General features: G+C 39.4%; 1 protein-coding gene across 3 annotated transcripts; it reads right to left on the reverse strand.

Moving 5' to 3' along the window:
* Positions 1 to 160: 160 nt before the first annotated feature.
* Positions 161 to 18,545, reverse strand: pnoca (prepronociceptin a). 3 transcript variants are annotated; one of them, XM_039794047.1, is made up of 3 exons: positions 18,444 to 18,545; positions 3,849 to 3,982; positions 161 to 2,507 (listed from the first exon to the last, which is right to left on the reverse strand). In XM_039794047.1, exons 2-3 carry the CDS (start codon positions 3,966 to 3,968, stop codon positions 1,893 to 1,895), a joined length of 735 nt encoding a protein of 244 aa, XP_039649981.1. In that variant the 5' UTR covers positions 3,969 to 3,982; positions 18,444 to 18,545; the 3' UTR covers positions 161 to 1,892. The 3 variants fall into 3 exon arrangements, with proteins under 3 accessions (XP_039649981.1, XP_039649983.1, XP_039649982.1); XM_039794049.1 differs by having other exon boundaries at positions 3,849 to 3,979; positions 18,444 to 18,537; XM_039794048.1 differs by lacking the exon at positions 18,444 to 18,545 and adding an exon at positions 9,612 to 9,749.
* Between the last annotated feature and the right edge of the window lie 577 nt (positions 18,546 to 19,122).

The following is a 19,122-nucleotide window of genomic DNA, read 5'->3' on the forward strand; positions in this document are numbered from 1 at the left end:
CAATGTTGTTCTTATCAATGGCTTATAACTTATCTACAAAAGCATAGTAGTTTCAAAAAATCTAAAAGTAAATAAGAGAAGTAAAGAGATAAAAACGCAACCCACTTCCATTACTGGCCGTACTGTAAATACTATGAACAAAACACCTCAAGACACAGAATCAGTTGCTGCATAACAAGCCACAAAGGAAATAGTAAACTATTTTTATTGACATGTTTAAATTTAGCTATTTACAAGTTCTCATAGTGGGCAACTTTTCACACCATTACAGTTTGAACGAAGAAAAAATACCAAATAGTTTGTACATACAGGAATCTGGCATCTGGATACAAGACCCAATCAGAGATGAAGCTCACTTGTACATAACATCAGTTTGGCAGACAGATCAGTAGCATATATATTTATGAATATTGAGTGCTGTGCAGTCTGTCACTTCACCATTGCACCAGAATGAAGGATAGATCTTTTCATTAAACCTGCCTCAGTTGCTCTGTCTCAGGTGTGTTTTGGTACAGTGACATATCAATGACTTTTAGCTTTCCTTTTGCATGTTTTCATTTATTTACCACAAATCACATATAATTTACTTTACATTACTGCAGACATTACCCTAACCATAATGGCAAAACAGGAAAAACACTGGTATTGTCCTTTCAAAGAGACAGAGTTCTGCATTTTGCCACAAGATGTGAATAAAGAAAGCGGTCATGCTAGACTTCTTCCACACTTTCAACAGTAATGTAACCCACCAAAGCTAGAGGCCTCAATCTAAGAAGATTTAGCACTTTTTACAAATGACCCAGCGCAGTAATTAATTGGTAAAATATACTATATAATACATGGAATCTGAAAAGCAATATTTATGCCAACGTTAATCTTGCAGATTCCATTAAACAGTAAAATAAAGCCTATATTTTACTGCATACCACTGCAGGACTACTAAGAATTCCCAAAGTGAGAGCTTACTTCAAAGCTCATGAGGATAAGGGCTTTGGGCAGCTCAAATGAAACATGATCGTTCAACTGTTACATCCCACAAGGGCACTGAATGGGAGGTCTGATTGACTCAGGGTGCCCAGAGCTGGACAGGGGCCCTGGACGATGCCAGGGATTATAGTCTCACAGCTCAGAAGGAGCAGTTTTTAGGGGGCCCTACATTTTTACTGGAGGGTTCAGTTACTTGAGAATGTATAGACCCAATCACGATGTTTGTTTCCAATAACTTCCGGGTAGAAAACTCCTGCGTCCCGTTTAATATACAATTTAACGGCGCTGAGCAAACGGGGATGAGGAACAACTGGCTATACTCTCATCTCATTCATCTCAAATGCATGTTTGATGCTTTCGTGAGACCTAATTTACCTGTCGGCCACACGATACCACCCAAAAGCAGCACTTAGTCCGACCAGCTGTGAGATGTAGCTAGGTCAGACCAACGTGGTTAACTATTAATCTTCAAACTTACAGTAACGGCTGAAAATGACAACAAAATAAAAAAAGTTTGCTGATTTCACATAGGCCTACCAATGCAATTCAAATCAATTTTTCTTTTTTGTCTACCCGAAAGTGATTGTTGTGTTGGTGCGACATCATGGTGATTCGGTCTATAGAAGAAGTTCTCATAATTAAAGGAAAATTGTTTGCATCATATTTAAAAGGGATGGAAAACAAAAACGGCAATTCTTATGTCCTGAGGCAAAGAGGCCTGCAATGGGAGTTATAGAATACGGGCTTAGTTTTCACTTTTTGGTAAATTACTTATTATTACTAGATTCAATAGGTCAACTTTGGTGACACCAGTTAAGTTTTGACATGTCGATGAAATACAAAACATGATCAGTGAAAATACATCAGGAAATAGTTTGATGTCAGTGGCGTAAAGGTTCACTCTGTTAAACTTCATTTTGTTGGGTGAGGTCCTCTGACACGCTGTTAAACTCAGTGGCCTTAGTGCTCATCCCCAGATACTGTTTCAGCAACTCGCTGAAACGTTTTTGGTTGTTCCACTTGCGGGCTGACTTGCGAATGCCAATGAAACCGCCATACCTCTTCTGGTACGATCTTCCTGGATACATCTGCTTCCTGTAGCCGTGCCTGCCTTTGACGAAGCCGCCGAACCTCTTGGAGACACTTAGCCCTACATCATTCTGTCCTCTTGCTGCCATGTCAGCAGCCCCTTCTTCCTGCCCTGCCTCCTCATCATACTCATCCTCAAGAGAAAGGGCCTGCTGGGAATTGTAGGCAGTGTTTAGCTGACTGCCCTTGCCACCCAGATCCCTCTCGTCCACCCCGAGTGCCCGAGCCACGTGATCGAACCTCTGCATTGCAAAGGGCAGCAGTAGTCCTCCTTCCACTTTCTCCTCCTCAGGAAACAGGGCCTCCACCTCCTCCTGAGATCTTTTCCGCAGGGTACCAGTGAGAGAGAAGATTGGCGATGACAGCAGCTTACGACAGAAGTCCCAGGAGAAGGCTGGGGAGACTTTAGCTTTGCACTCAGTGAGACACACCTGACAGAGACAAAGACAAGAGATTGTCTTCATTTTCTTTCTGAAGTCCGTTCATTCATATCATCAATATCATCATTGGACAGACTTCACTGTGGACAGTTTTAGCCTAACTCTGGGGATGGCAGTGTGGTTGGGCGGTTAGTTGGTCGGTCCATTGCATAGATCAGAATGCATGGTTAACCAACAAATCTTATAAACATTCATGTTCTTCTTAGGATAAATTGTAGTTACTTGGTGAAACCTTAACTCTCCATCTAGTGTCACAATCAGGTCAAATTTCCTTTTGTCTAATCCTTTGGTTTGTGACCAAATACCTACAAAACTAATGACATTTCCGTCAGCCTCATACGCCGTTTACACGTACATGGTTATTTTGAAAAACTGAGACATTTCCCTTCGTTTGTGCCCTTCGTTTACACGCAAACGCAAATGAACATGGTACAGTATCAACTGATTTTCTTTGGTTGTTTGAGTGGAAAGCCCTTAGTCTTAACTCAAAGGAGAAAAAATCAATGTGACAGAAGAAGATTGATTATATTATTAGCTTGTTTATCACCTATGTCTTCTACTTCAATGGTTCAATGGGTGCGTGTGTTATTATGTGAGGGAATGTCAGAATAAGACCGAGGATGGATATGCATGAAATACCTTTTGCTTTGAAAATAAAATTGCTTTGAGCATCACCAAGTGTTTCCATTAAGCAGACTAATCATGGAGGCTTTGGTCCCTTATTGATTTACAAGTAAAATGCCTTTCAACCAGGAAGGAGAGATGGGGATAAAGGAGAAGAGACAATTAGAATAAGCAGAAGAAAACTGGCATTATAAAAAATAGGGGCAGTGAGTCAGTAGATGGCAAGTCATGTCTTACAAAGCATCACATGTCTAATTCAATAGGCTCACTTAAGATCCTTTTGAACATGAATGTAAACACTAAAGTTTTATGTTGTATTCCATGTGCTGTTAAATGTCTTATTGTGTTCTCCATACTAAAACGTCTGAGACGCAGACATGTCATTATCAGAGAGAAACAACCACCAGGCATTCGCACTAAGAGGAGAAACACATATCCCCAGGAATCAATTAACCACAACAAATTAAAACTCAAATGCCAAAAGGGTAATTTGTTGAGTCAGGACGGGAGGACGGGAGGATTACAGGAAGGTGGGGTGAAAACTACAGGAAGGTGGGTTACAGTAAAAGAGCCAAGTGGTGGGATTTTGTTTGTGTGTGTGTGTGTGTGTGTATGGTAGTGTGTGTGTGTGTGTGTGTGTGTGTGTGTGTGTGTGTGTGTGTGTGTGTGTGTGTGTGTGTGTGCGTGCGTGCGTGCGTGTGTCCTCACCATTGTGTTGAAACTGAGCTGTTTGGGCAGGACGTTGCTGCAGGACATGCAGTCTGCCTGGCAGTCACCCTGTCCAGGATCACACAGACAGAGCAGCAGCAGAGCCACCACAGTCTTCATGGTCCCACCGTCTGCTGCACAACAACAGACAGCAACAAATGTACAAAAACAAAATGAATAGGCTACTCAAAAGTACACACAGGTAACACAAAAGTAGTAACAACTATCTTAGCTGGTTATTGATTGATTCAAATTAGGAATAGCGTTTAGAGCTAGCTTAGCGCTAAGCTAGATGAAACAAGAACAGAGGAAAAATGACTTCCAACAGCTCTAATAGTGTTTCATTTACATGTTGTATATTCTTAGTTAGCAAGCCAACACCTCCAAGAATACACATTCTAAATGAACCCAAAGTGAAATAGACTTTTTTCACAGCAAACATTTTTGTGTGTGTAATTGATACCATTAAAAACTGCTGCATGCATCCCTTTGTGAGCGACTGGTATTGGGCATGCTGGCTCACTGTCATGGGTTACTGGGACACTTGATGGAACTGAGCCATTGTTATCATATAGCTTTTATTCTCTGTCCAAACACAATTGGGCTGTAATGTCTCAAAATTCCCTGAGCTTGAATTGGGTCGCGTTTGCTCAAATTACCCTGTTTTTTTAATGCAGACTATGTAATGTCATCAATAATGTATGGGCTGTGTGTGGCCATCGATTTCTGGATATCTATTCAACTTACATGCATGGATACATTTATTTTATATTTACAGTGGAAAGTCAGGTTTTAAATCAGACTCGGGCCCAAAACTTCTGCCATGGTTCAGGTTTTGGTCAGGCTTGGACAGAGACAATCCTGTTCATGTAGAGTCAGGCCTTATTAATAAAAGGGCTTTTCAATCTTATTTCTATTTGCAAGTCAAAATGTCTGCCATGAAAAGGTCTAATGATTCCAATCTATTTATCAAACTTATATACTAAGCAGGCACATTTCCCAGAATGCTGGAGTATTCTTTTAAAGTGTGGTGCCTCTGAAACAGCAATGGGAATAGGAGGGACATAGCGGACAATAAGAGGGTAAAGGCATCATAGGGCGCAGGAAGTGACAATAAGGGGCAGACAGAAGGACAGAGAGCACAGCAGACATAAAATGTGAAAAAGAATCATTTGGAGAATGAAAAAAGAGCAAAAGAAAAAACTGTTTGACTTTATGCTGGGTAGAACAGCCCAGCCTGGTGGGTCTGATGTCAGAAACACAACCAGAGTTTTCATCTCATTAAACAAACTCGTTAACTCTTTTAATTGATGCCTCAATTAATGCCTCTGGGCAACGAACTGAGTCATTGTTCGTTGCAGACAAACACACACACTCATACTCACATGCACAAAAAATACACAACAATACACATGCATACAAACACATGCATTATGCACACTGTTTATGCCCACTACAGTACATTGGCAGACCCACTCAAATATAAATTTACACATACACTGCAACCCTGATCTTTTAGCTGTAGGTTGTCATTATCTATTAAATAGACGTTGCTGAAAGTAAAACTGATTTGTCTTCAATCAAACACTACTTAATAATGTCTTAGAAATTTTGAATTCACTCAGAGTAATTAAAAACTGATAGAAGTGTAATTACACTACAGTTCATTCTAATCTCTAACTACCCATAAAACTGGCAGCTCTGCAAAATTAATCAAAATTAATCAGTCTTCTAGTGTGCAAACAAAAGTGTGTGTTGAGTATGTCTTTAGTCTGATAGGAAAGAGGATGGGTTTGTCACTGAAGGACAAAGGAGCAGCACAAGCATTTTAGGCAGGATGGAGGACAGCTAAGGGCGGGATGAGATTGGCAGATGGCAGTGGATTTAGACAAACAGCTTGGGTGTGTTCATTTGGCCAAAATGCATTTCATTCTCCAACCTCCTGTCACTGACTTTGTGCGGACTTGGCTTCAAAACATTAGCTGCCATCATTAAGGATAAGGCATGAAGGAGACTTCACTTCTTCTCTCTGTTATCTACTGAGGTGTGGCCAGAGGATGCTTACAGATGCTGTATTTTTTATTTAGAAATGAGTGAGGACAATTAAAGTGTAATACATGCTTACCGTCATACTATCAAACCATAATGTCACATGTACTCTTGAGGCTGGTGGGAACGATATTAGTTTTCTAAGTACTTGGTCATAAACCAAAGTATTAAAAATGTTGATGATGTGCTATGTAGAAAGTTAAGGGATCAACCAAGTCATTGGGATTCATCATTTGGGAACCTTGAATGTGTGTACCAAAACTAATGGCAATCCATCTAATAGTTGTTATAATAGTTGAATAGACATTTCAGTCTGGCCCAAAGTGGTGGATTGACGAAATAGGATTTAAAGCTAAGATTAAGTTTTGTTAAGTGTCACATTAGATCAAGGGTCGGCAACTTTGCAAAGTGCCATTTTAAAATATTCTTGTTAATCAGTGTGCCATCAGCATTAAGACTGCCATGATCTACCGAGCCCTCTCCATTCGGGTTACCGCCAACGGCTGTCCAAGAGGTCATTTGGGATGCGGATTGTAACATGTCCAAAAACCTCTCTTGCACACGTATTGCTAATGTGCCATTGGTTGAGCTACTGCATGCCGATGGTAGCCTCGTGAGACCGTCCTGATCTCGCGAGCTCCAGTTTTCCACTCACAGATCAGTCTGGCATCTTGAGATAGAGAAAATTTGGAGCCGTTCGCCAAACGATGAGAACGAGAAGCAACTGTTCAGTCTAAACAACGTGGCGGCTTCCACGGATGAGATGAGCGTAGCTATCGCGCAAGTTTTATCTGAATTAGAAAGTATTCCTTCATTGAAAGGAGAGCAAAAAACGGCACTGGAGACTTTTTCTCGGAGGAAAAGATGTTTCTGCTCTTCTCCCGACTGGTTTCGGTAAGAGTTTGATCTGATTGGTTGATTTGGCCCGTCTATCACCAGTATAGGTGGTGAAAGACAGATGGTTTATCCAATCAGCTAAGCAGTATTTTCGCCCCTTCCCCACAAGTTCTCCAATGGAAAGTTCCCAGATGGATATGCCGAGCAAATGGGAAGGAATCCAATTGGTGGAGTCAGGTTATGCCAATGGTGGTACGCGTGCCTACATTTGCTGACCCCTGGATTATATGTTTATATGCTTACTGCAAGGGTTTAGACAGGGCAGGATAATTCTCTTCCCCTGTGAGGATGGTCTTTTCATAATAATCTCTGTTAAACATGAATACATATGAATCACAGAATATGTTTTGACAGCCGTCGTTGGAGGTTTAAGGAGCAGTCCAAATCTTACTTGAGGGCGAATGCAAGGAACTATTGTGGCAAAGCTAAGCCCTGGCTTTCATGCCAAAAACATTCTTTTCCATTTTTGATTTCCTATCAAGTACATATCAAGACAGAATGTATACAGCCTGACTGCAGTCAGGATAAAACAGATATGACATTCACACAGGTAGCCTACGCACTCCATTGACTGTAGTCTTTATCTGTTTTTCTGTCCTCTTTTCTGTAAAGTACTCTGTGCTATTAAAAGCTCTGTAAAAAAATAAATTGGACTTCTTAATGACTGATCTTTTCTGTGGTCTTCTACTGACGTCGGCCAGGTTCTCTCGAGAGCCCTTCAAACCCAATCACTCTGCTTTTAATTAACTGATTAACCAATAAATAAACCAGTTAATTAAGTCATTACTGTCTGGTGCTGCGCAGAGGCGCTGCTGATGGAGGTCTTAACAGTCCAGTAGATGATATAATATCATAATAACGAACATCTTTCAGATGAAAGGAACCCCTGTCCATAGAATATCTCTCAGTTCTATCTCTCATCCAGCCTCAACCTGTTACCTGCTGATGTTGTGCCATTTGAGCTGTTTTGCTACCTGACAAACATCTAATCCAATGCCCCTTTTACAAGCCACGTAGTATATCCCTGAAATGTTTAGGAACATTTTCTGCATGGGGTCATGTGTGAATGGGAGCAGGAATTGATATTCAGGGAAATACGTTCCGCCAATTTCCCACCTCAAGACCAGAAACATGTCAGGGAGAATGCAGCTATGGCTGTGTTGTGAATGGAAGCATTAACATTGCAGGGACAAGCACGTATAGGGTAGTGTCCGTCTGACGAAAGACGCTTCCACACAAAGCAAGCAAAACAATCACAAGACTCCGATGATGATGTATTTCAATTGGATTCAAGTAGATCACAAAAAACATTACTTGTCCTGTAAACTTGTTCAATTAAATATATATTAAGAATATTGGCAAAAGGACAAAAACAGCTCCATGCCCGCCATGTTCCTAAAAATAAAAAGTGACGTCCTCAGCCACGTGCACGTACATCCAACCTTGCCCCATCTTCTTCTTCTGTTGTATAGTGATGGTCAAATAAAGCTTCGTGAGCCATTTTATTTATTTTCTGAGCCCACTAGATGGCGCTCTTGGTTTAAAGAAAAAGGTTAAAGGGATGGCATTTCACTGTGCTTTCAACCCTTTGTTGAACAGAGAGCGCCATCTTGTGGGCTCAGAAAATAAAGAAAATGGTTCCTGAAGCTTCATGAGGCTTCATCTGGCCGTCACTCTCTGTTGAATTGTGTGCCGGTTTGCATCCAGAAGTGGTGCGTTAACGTTGCACCATCTATTCTGGTATTGCCATGGCATGTGTGAAAAGGCAGAACACAGAAAAGTTCCTGTAGTGCACGTGTGAATAGTGAAAATGCCTGAAAGGTTATACCAGTAATCTACCGGAAAACTATGTGTGAAAGAGGCTCAAGTTGCAATTCAAGGTTACCAAAGTAGCAGCTATATACGGTGGTTTGTGATTAAATTGGATCAAGTACAACAATTTAATTACTGACTTATATCACTTATGAAATTAGTCATATGTATTTATAGGATAAATACATTTATTGTTATCATTAAAACACATTTCAACTTGTGATGTGATACCCCACCTCCCACAGTTATTGTGAAAATGGTGCTGTTGACCGATCCATTTTCACAATAACTGTGGGGGTCAGAATGCACAACACATTTGTGTAGGTGCCCGGGTATGTAGAGGTTTACTCCTCGGCACAGCGGCTGCGGGTTCGACTCCAACCTGCGGCCCTTTGCTGCGTGTCGTTCCCCCTCTCTCTCCCTTTTAATGTCATCATCTGTCCTGTACAAAATAAAGGCCTAAAATGCCCCAAAAAATAACCTTTAAAACAAAAACAAAAAAGTAGTCTTTGTGCCTAAATCTAACCCAACTGCGACCGGTTCGAAGGCGTGTCATGTAGTATGCTTGTCCTGTAGTACTGTGGACCCGCAGACAGACCTTCTAGAAATCCCTGGCCAAAATTTTTTTTAAAAGCACCTGTATGACAGGTAAAGCTAAAAACAGCAAAGGTGAGGAGCTAGTCAGACTAGCAAATAAAACCCGCTGTAGCGGGCCCAGTTTTAAAGCTAGAGTAAAAATACTGGTATCATATGAAACTAGACGACCAAAAGCATCACTTACCAATTTGGAAAGTGTCAATATATATATATATATATATATATATATATATATGATTTTTTGTTTGTTTTACATGTTCAAAATAAACTAAACTAACTAACTAACTAACTAATAGTAAGTGAAATGACACTTACTGACTAAGTGGGAACATCAGCACACAGTCTGTAGTCTGTCTCCTGTAAGTACGTTCAACAAGCTTTGCGAGGTTAAATGGAAAAAGTACTCACATCATGACCATCTTCAAGTTGTTGATTAAAAAACTGTAGTCAACCATGAATAAGTACTGTTAAAATTACAGGAACATTCAAATGCAGGTTCCGGTCTGATTTATAGTCTTGTCATCCGACAACTCACAACTGTCTCACACTGTTATCAACTGTTTCCACCATCATTTTTCTCCATTATTGCCATTTTCTCATCAAGAAAAAAAAAGATTACTCTCAGCCCGAAGAGAGACTTAAAGCCGGATTATTCACGCGTGGGTGAACGAAGGAGCAGTGTGCATCCATCTTGCAGCTCTTCTTTATTTTTAAAAGCCAGACTGCAGATTATTATGTAACTTAAATGTAAGAACCACAATATTGGCAAATTCATGTCAGTACACCATGTACCTTGGCTGTAACTTTTCTGGGTGTTTGTTTCTATATAATGTTTGTCCGAACATTTGGACACACAAACCAAAAAAACATCTTTTTATCTAAATTCTATGCTATGGTGTTTGCATTCAATAATTAGTTGGGCTCTTTAATGACTCAAGTTAAATCTAATTTAAAAGTTCAATGTAGGTCAAACCCAACCTATCAATATGCAAATGAGATTTTTGTTTTATTGACTTTTCCTATATAAAAAGCCTGAATGCATCTAAAAAATGAGGGCGATGAAATAGTAACTGATATAAGATGTTCCCAAGTATTAACACTAAAGTTATTGTGTATACTGGCCTGATAAACTGCAGCTTTAAATTAGATAGCTTTAAATTAAACTGAAGACCAATACATTCCAACTCTTAAAGGAGAGATAACCAGCATATTAATGAAAACAAATAAAATATTAAATAATTAGAGCATATTCATGATGTCAGCTTTGTTCGTTGATGAGTCATTTTGACAGGTCATTAAATGTTATTTAGTCTTCTGCCTGGAGCCAGATGGCAGACTACTTTAACTGTCAGAAAAGTCACTTTGATTGACAGCTTGTCTTGGGCCCACTTAAAATACATTGTGCTCTTTGTTTTAATATTGATAGCTATCTGGCAAAATGGCAGGGTGGTCATTGGTATGACACATTTTAGGACAGTAGATCTATATTACCAATCAGGTTGATCATAAATATCTAATTAATATTAATAGTGTCTGTCACTTCCCACATACACTATCTATATACTAGTTTATCTGTCATTACGTCTCTCTTCCTCTATTTGATTTCTGCCTCTTTAAGTCTCATTCTCACCCACTCATTCTCTTTCTCTCCCCCGTCCTCCGTCATACACTTTTGCGCTCTTTGTCTTTCGCACACATACAAAACATGACAAAACTACTACTACCGTTTAAAAGTTTACAAGGGATTTCACTATTCTCCACGATTCATGAATTCACAAACACTGAATTCTGCACAGAATCAACTAAATTCTATTTCATGAAAAATGAAAGCCCTTTCTCTCACTAATTATTTTATCTGTTACTTGATATGAGAGCAACATCTGCCTTATTCTTGTATCAACATGATTAGTGTATTGCAGAGATTATTGTAAGCACAAATAATAATAGTACAACAGCACTTCTACTACTACAGGCAAAAGACATTGGGCCTCATTCACCAATATCTTCCTAAGTTTTCTCTTAAATATGTTCTTAAGAAAGTTTCTAAGAGAAGTCTACGTCTGATTCATGACGTGTTCTTAAACAGAATTGTTCGCACCTGTGTTCTTAGGATTGATGAATCCCACGTCTTCGTAACTGAAAGCGCGTGCCAGTTGTTCCTAATTAGCATAAGATAACGCCCCGCAAATTCCCATATAAGGACATGACACTTCCTGTGCACCTCCTGGGAGACTGCGCGTATTAGAGATTGTCGGAGCGGCGGTGGAGGAAGTCTCAGTACTTAAATAAAAGTACAAATAACCAGAGACATATTTACTTTAGTAAAAGTAGAAGGTGTCCATTACCACAAACAAGGCCTGGCTTTTAAAAAGAAGTTCCTATCCTAACCAGCATAAAAAGGAAATGTGTTGTTAGAATCGGAATGCGGTTGGTTTTATTCATGGATGTATTTTAAGACAGTTTTATTTTCTTTAACCATGCAAGTAAGCAAATAAAGTGTGTGAAGCAGCGCAGATGGGGAGATGTGAAGAGGTCCAGCCAAATAAATAAGATATGAGCGCGTCTGACGCAGCCTGGCGGAGGAGTAAACGACGCTGTGGAGAGAAATAGAGGGCAACTTTGATTTAAAAACGGGAATAATAAAAACAAACCTTTTCATTTTCACTTTTACCGGAGGCTGTATTACCGAGGGTCAGCGGCGCTGCGCCCGGGCTCTGGAGCACCGGAGCCGGCTTGGATCAGCGGTGCCCCATATATACAGTATCTATGGCAACCCATATATACAGTATCTATGGCAACCAAACTTTACTGGTGAGACAAACGTGTGACGGTCAGGAAGACGTTTTGGCAACTAATCAGAAAATGTAACGGAACATTGTAGAAATGTAGTGGAGTAGAAAGTATAGATAATTGCTGCAAAATGTAACAAAGTAAAAGTCAAAAGTAAGCTATGCACTATTGAGTCTACTTAAGTAAAGTACAGATACGTGAAAAATGTACTTAAGTACAGTTACGAAGAATTTGTACATTGTTACATTCTACCACTGCATTTTGGCCCTATAAATGGCGATCAATCACCAAATAACGCAGGATTTAATCAGGGTTAGGGTTAGGGTAAATTGCAGTTAGTGTTTTTTTTTTGCATAATATGATTTATTTTTCAACAAATGATCAGAAAGACATTACAGTACAATACTATCATTGTAAACGACTGTAGAATTAAATAAAATGCAGTAACCAATCATTTGGAGCAAAATGTCATCACTCAAATGTGCGTAAGAGTGCTTTTTAGTGTTCGTAGATTTTGTTCTTAGCTAAGAACAAATCCAAGTTAAGAAAACATTAGTGAATGCCAGATTCTTCGTAAGAAGTTCGTAAGAAGGGTTTAAGAACACATTTCTTCGTAAAACGGTTGGTGAATGAGGCCCAGTGTTTCTTCTGATTCTATCTCCTGGTTAAAGGTCAGGTCAGCTCACAGACGTGTCTGCAGAGTGGGCGTTTTGACATATAGAAGAAACCTTTAGTTCTTTTACAAGATGCCGACGGGACGCGCTAAGATAAATCAATTTCCCTTCTCAATGCACCTAATCAATTAAGGTTAGATTAATGGTTGGGAGGTGTACTCACATGCACGAACACAGGGGTCACATCAAACTCATTTCGTATTGATTTTTTGTTTATGTTTTTGAGATGAGGTGATGCACTGTAATTGTTTTTTGTAGCTTTTCTATCCCACCTGTACAAATTGGACATTTATTTGTCTTCGGTCCCCCATGTCTGTATTATGAGTTATTGCTATTACTTACTTCATATTACTTTATCGGACACAGGTGCAACTGGTAACAATACAAATTGCTGCATTCCATTCAGGTGTGGCTGGCTCACTAAGCTGGTCACTTGCTAGCCTTGGTAGTGTGCACTATATTTTATTCTAATTATACTAGTTATATTTGTAACTGTTCTATTAGCTTTATTTTTCATAAAGTATTTATTTTGCTGCTTTTTCTGGAATTCTGAAATATGACACCAGGATTTTATGGGTATCTCTTACTGTACTCAAGAGTCCCAATTGAGTATTTACAGGTTCCATAATGTAAAAAGTAAGATATTCCATGTTTTTTATTATTATTATAAAGCAGGTCAAGGTGCTATATAAATACAGTAGAAAGTATAAAAACCCTCAATCCACATAGAAATGCTCAAAGCCCGTATTCAGAAACTGTGCCTTTTAACGAGCCATCAGGACTTCTGTGCAGTTGTGATGTCACAACTATACTATATATAGGTAGAAAGTCCCGCTTCAGTGCCATTACAGTCATTCCCCGGCTGCGATGACGATTTTTTTTTTCTCAATATGTTTATTAAGTGTTTTCAAAGTAGTATAATACAAAAGGGCAAAGATTATGAGTAGAATAATATGCCAATATGAAGAGAAAAGGAGTAAATAAAAAGGAAGTAAATAAAAACAAAAAACCTTGGGCGTATAGACAATGAAATGTACTGTTACATCACCGATACTCTGCAATAAAAATAAAAACTGAGTTTATCAAGGAAGAGGCGAGTGGCATATTGTGAATCTCACAACTGTTCAAGGTCTCCATCAAATTGGGCAAGATGGTCTAAGAATGGCTGCCAAATCTTGTAGAATTTCTTAAGATTGTGTGTCATGCCATATTGGATTTTCTCCATATGTAATACAGAGGTGAGTTCTGTTAGCCACGTCTTGAAGAGTGGCACTGCTTCGGACCTCCAGAGCCTTAAAATCAGTCTCTTTGCAATTAACATTCCATACATAATGGTGTGCTGTACGGAGGAGCTATGAGTCAGTAGAGACAGGGAGTAGCCAAACAGTGCCACCTCTGGCTCAGGCTTGAACACACAGTTGTACATTTCAGAAAACCACTGGAATACTCCACACCAGAAGACATACAATTTTGGACATGTCCAGAAGAGGTGGATTAAGGAACCGTCAGCAGACTTACATCGATCACATAGAGGGGAAACAGTAGGATATATTCTGTGTAGTTTAGTCTTTGAGTAATGGAGTCTATGCATGACCTTAAACTGGATTAAGTGATGTCTGACATTGAATGAACAATATTGGATTCTACTGAGACTCTCCTCCCAAACATTATCATCAATCTGGAGACCCAGTTTGGATCTTACTCTTTAACGGAGAGGTCATTTAGAATATTAATCTGAGCCTGTCAGTGGCAAAACAAGCACTTTTGTGAACATAAATTGGACAATTGGACAAGTGGACAATTGTCCTATTAACTTATATTGTAGCTTGTTTCTTTGTTGCCAACTGCAGCGATCTCGCTTAATACTGGACTAATGAAAAAGATTGTTGTTCCCATCAGTCACTTAGACACAAAAAAATAGGAACAAAGGGTCCAGGCTTTAAAAAAACTTACCCTTTAAGCCCTAATCGTACATGTGGGACAAGTATTACCAGGGGACCTCATGTGATTTTTAGACATTAGCCTCCACACACCCCCTCTGTGTTTTGTGCGGCACATCACACAGGCAGTCAAGTCTGTATTTTACTCAAATTTACTGACATTGTCTCCCACATATGATGTCAAGGCTCTGTCAAAAATTTACTTTATAATTGATGATGCCGATTTGCACGGGACTAATATTATCACACAACCTCTGTGTTTGGAGAAATATAGTCGGTCATTTTGACAAATTACTAGAGGTCCCTAGGTAATACTAGTCCTGTGTGAATAGGGCTTTGATAATGTACGTATTTTATTAGATGTTGCTGTCTTCAAAGGTGGCTTTACAGTCATTTTGTGGTTAGTTGTCACTTTCTGTAGTTTTTTTCACCAAGCGGGCAAAATCACAGCTGTCAGATATTCCTGATATCTCAGACTTGGAATGACAACAGTTAGCTAATTAGCTTCGTGGGTACTGTCTCTTTCCCTGAGCCCACGCATAGCTAGGCTCTGGGAAAGTTATACAAACATTTCTTTTCTGGGTTTAGAATTTCATAATAAAAGATAAATCATTCATTCTGTCTTTTTATGACAGCCACCAACGGGGAAAATGCTTTTTGAGCTGCAGGGGATTTCTTTGTTACAGGACAACTGACAGCAAACATATCCAGCTTTCCTAATACATCCTTGCATCAATTGCATCTGACAAGAGTCCGTTCTCGTTTGATATGGAAACAGGCAGGGTAAGGCGTAAGAAGAACACACCGGGGGCAGCAAGGAGACATAAAGAAGGATCTGTGTAATCCTGCCAGTACAAAAGGATGGACAGGAACCCTGCTGTGTTAGGAAAATTGTGTCCTTGGATTAAGTCCACTCCACATTCACAGCCATATTCACAAAGTTGTACACACCCGCACGATGCCGTGTGACCTGTGATCCAGCGCTACTTATCCTCCTTCCATTTCCCTGTCCAGCCTTCGAATGAGAATGGTTTCCTGAAGTTTATATTAATGTACTGTGTTTTGGAAGTGGAAGTGGATTTTTTTTTCTTCTTCTGCTCGTCTCACGATCTACACTCTGACTACCGGTCTTCATCGATTTACCCCAAACAAACTGCCATCACTGTCGCTTGACACATAAAACATATAATGTGTAGCAGTGCTTCTTTACCAGACTAGTTTTGACAAACCTCACCCAAAGTGCTTGAACTCGATGCATTCAACTGTTTTGCATGAGTAGGTGGACAGAATGATGGCAAATGGGGTATTTAAAAGTCTAGGAAAAATGTGAGAAATGGCACTTTTTCCACAAAGCACCGCTTTATCGGGGCTTCTGATAGTCTTCTCTAAGTCTGATGGTGAAATGGAATAACAACCTTGCCCTTTGTCTCTGAGGGACTTGCACCAAAAGGTTCATATGTTATTGTCGCCTCATCTATGTTTGTCTGTCCACAGGAACACAGAATGTTCATCACCAGCAGCTGGTGTGTCTGACAGCTCTATCTCTGAATACTACTGACGTGTATTTACCTTAAATTAGCTACATATCGCAGCTTTTAATTTCACATTTCAGTCACAGGCAATGCTTTGAGTATCTGCCCTGAGGTATGAGAAAGCAGCCTCTAGTTTTCTCTGAATCAGTTCAGAATGTCTTTTTCAGCCCGAGTGCTATCTGCAGATCTACATCAGCTTCTTTCTGATAATGAAGAAGCTTTTGTTATTACTCAGATAAGTAGAACCAGATACGTGCACTTTTTAAATCTCTTATCACCAGCGGTTGCTGAAAGCGGCTTTTAGTCCAAAAGCTTACTTAAAGTAACCAATTTTGAGCAGTGCCTTTGTTTATGGAGTTTATTTTTAAGGTCAAATGAAATGTGAGCCCCAGGCTGAACAAAAACACGATGTTAATTATTCATCGTAGACAACGGTGACACCCAATCTTAAAGTTCATTAACTCATTATCGTTTCCTGACAGTTTAAAAACACTTAATAATGGGTTTTACACATAAATGCCTGAAGGCGTTAGGTAAATAATATTAGCAGGTAATACCATTACAGAAATAGAAATGCTTCTACTACTAATTAACATAAGTTCAAATATTAAATCTATTTATCATCTCCAAATCATTGCACAGAAGCAATTTATACTGTTCATCAATCCAACCTTGGAAGAATACAAAAGGGCTTGGCTCATAAAGAGCCAGATGTGGCCAGATGCTTTATATATGATCAATCAAATCCATAAACACTACTGTCTTTAACCTTTTACCTCCCTTGATGTACTGAACTACTTTTTTTTAGTTTGGGTGACATGGTTCTAAATGTCAACAACTAAACCAACATTAGATTTATTCAAAATGACTGTCAGTATTTCCACACCACTGCATTTACTCATTACAACATCAATATTTAAAATCAAAGTGGAATGAGTCAATCTCTACCCACTGCTCTCTAATATTTCAGATTTTCTTCCATAAATTAAACCTTTTAAAATTAAGATATCTTTCATATTTAATCATTTGACCCATTAATCATTTGACCCATTTGCCTTTAAAAACAAATTATATGGAAATATTGACTCAGTTACCTTCAGGCAAATGCCTTTGAAAATCTAAAAATAATCCTCTAATGAAGTGAGAAAATCTGACCGTGATTAGTCAACGTGCACTCACCCAAATTACCTTTCATTACTCCGGTCTTAACCTACAGCGTAAACACATACTCGCATAAGCTTTGTGCGAAGACTCCCCGTTCATTCATGAAATGCACCAGAGCGCGGCAGTAAATCAGGCCTTAACGATTAATGATTAATCGGGACAAACTATTTATGACCTTTCCCTCTGGAGACAAACTGCACGTGTAGTCCTCAGATGGAGCGTTTACACCTCCTCCTCTAAGTAGTGTGTTCATCCTGGCTGCCTTATGCTTTTAAACCACTCAAACACGTACCGTAGTATTTAACCTTTGGGGAGTAGTTATGGGACTTTATAGTCCGTAGTTGTTTCTTTAGAAGCGCTGCATCGATTCTGTGAAACACAGAATCAGTGGTTTGTTAACAAGAACCACCTCAGACATTATCCTGACCCACTCTGTCTGTCAACAATACGTACAGCCTAAATTGTTTGATCAGCGTCATTACAAGCACTCAGCCACATGGAACTCAAGGGTCAGAGGGTCACTGCACCGGGACAATAGCTGCAACAGTTAGCCTGGGACCCTTCAGCAGGTGTGGATGAAAGACAAGTGATGGAGGCTAATACTGAAATGGGAAAAAAATAAATTGTGACTCTTAACAGTGCTGAAAAATTCTTAAAAAGATGTCCTTTTCCCTTCCTTGTGTCCAATTGTTTCAGTTGAATTAATGGAATTCACATTCAGATTGTAGTCATTTTTTGGGCTCTCCAAACCTAGATAGATAAATAGGTAGATAGGTAGATAGATAGATAGATAGATAGATAGATAGATAGATAGATAGATAGATAGATAGATAGATAGATAGATAGATAGATAGATAGATAGATACTTTATTGACCTGCTACATTACCAGCATTAGAAGAAACTAGTAAGGAGGTGAAGGGATGTGAAATTCTATCCTCACTTTCTGTAAAGTGTGACTCCAGTTGGGCTTTTTGTCCAATGTAAAATCCTGCCTGTCAATCTTTTAACAAATGTAACGAACTGCCTTTACTTACATGACAAATATGCAAAACGCAAAAAAAGATTATTTATCAAAGGTCAGAGGTCAAGCCAATTCTTTTCGTCCTCCATCTCCCTCCTTCTTCCCCGGGTCTCCTTACCTGTGTTGGGCTGAGATTGTGGGTGCCTATAGGGGTCCCTTGGGTGAAAGTTGAGGTTTGTCAGCGTATATGTTTCCTTCCCTCAGTCTCAGTGTGGGTTTTCTGGCTGCGTGGAGGCTGGAGGCAGCTGCTCTTATAGGGACCCACCCCTCCCCTTCAATCTCCTCCTCTGGTTCTCTCTCTCTCTCTCTCTCTCTCTCTCTCTCAAAACTCCCTCTTTCATTAGAGAGAGAAACAGAGGGAGGGAGAGAGGGATGGAAATCAGAGAGAAGAAGGGAGGAGAAAGTGTGTTAGGGAAGGGAGAGAGAGAGGAGTTAGGACAGGAAGAAAAGTAAATGCCAAAGGAAGGAGGTAAAAAAAGAGGGAGGCAAGAAAGAAAATGGCAAGAGAAAAACAAGTAGAAGGGGACAAAATGACTGAATGAGAGAGGAAGAGGGAGGAGAAGAAAGGAGAAGGAAAGATTTTGAAGAAAAAGGAGGGATGAAGGAAGGCATCTACCTATTCATCTATCAATCTTTAATGCTAGAGGTTTTTAACTTTTTTCTGGTTGAGTTTCATGATGAAAATAATAATACATTAAATGCAGAAAAGAAACACAAATTAATGACATTTTAGAAATAAAAAAAAATAGTTTTGAAGTATAATTTAAAGATCCTGTTCAGACATGTTTTAGGAAATA

This window comes from Perca fluviatilis, chromosome 3 (genome assembly GCF_010015445.1).
Source record: "Perca fluviatilis chromosome 3, GENO_Pfluv_1.0, whole genome shotgun sequence".
Classification (NCBI taxonomy): Eukaryota; Metazoa; Chordata; class Actinopteri; order Perciformes; family Percidae; genus Perca; species Perca fluviatilis.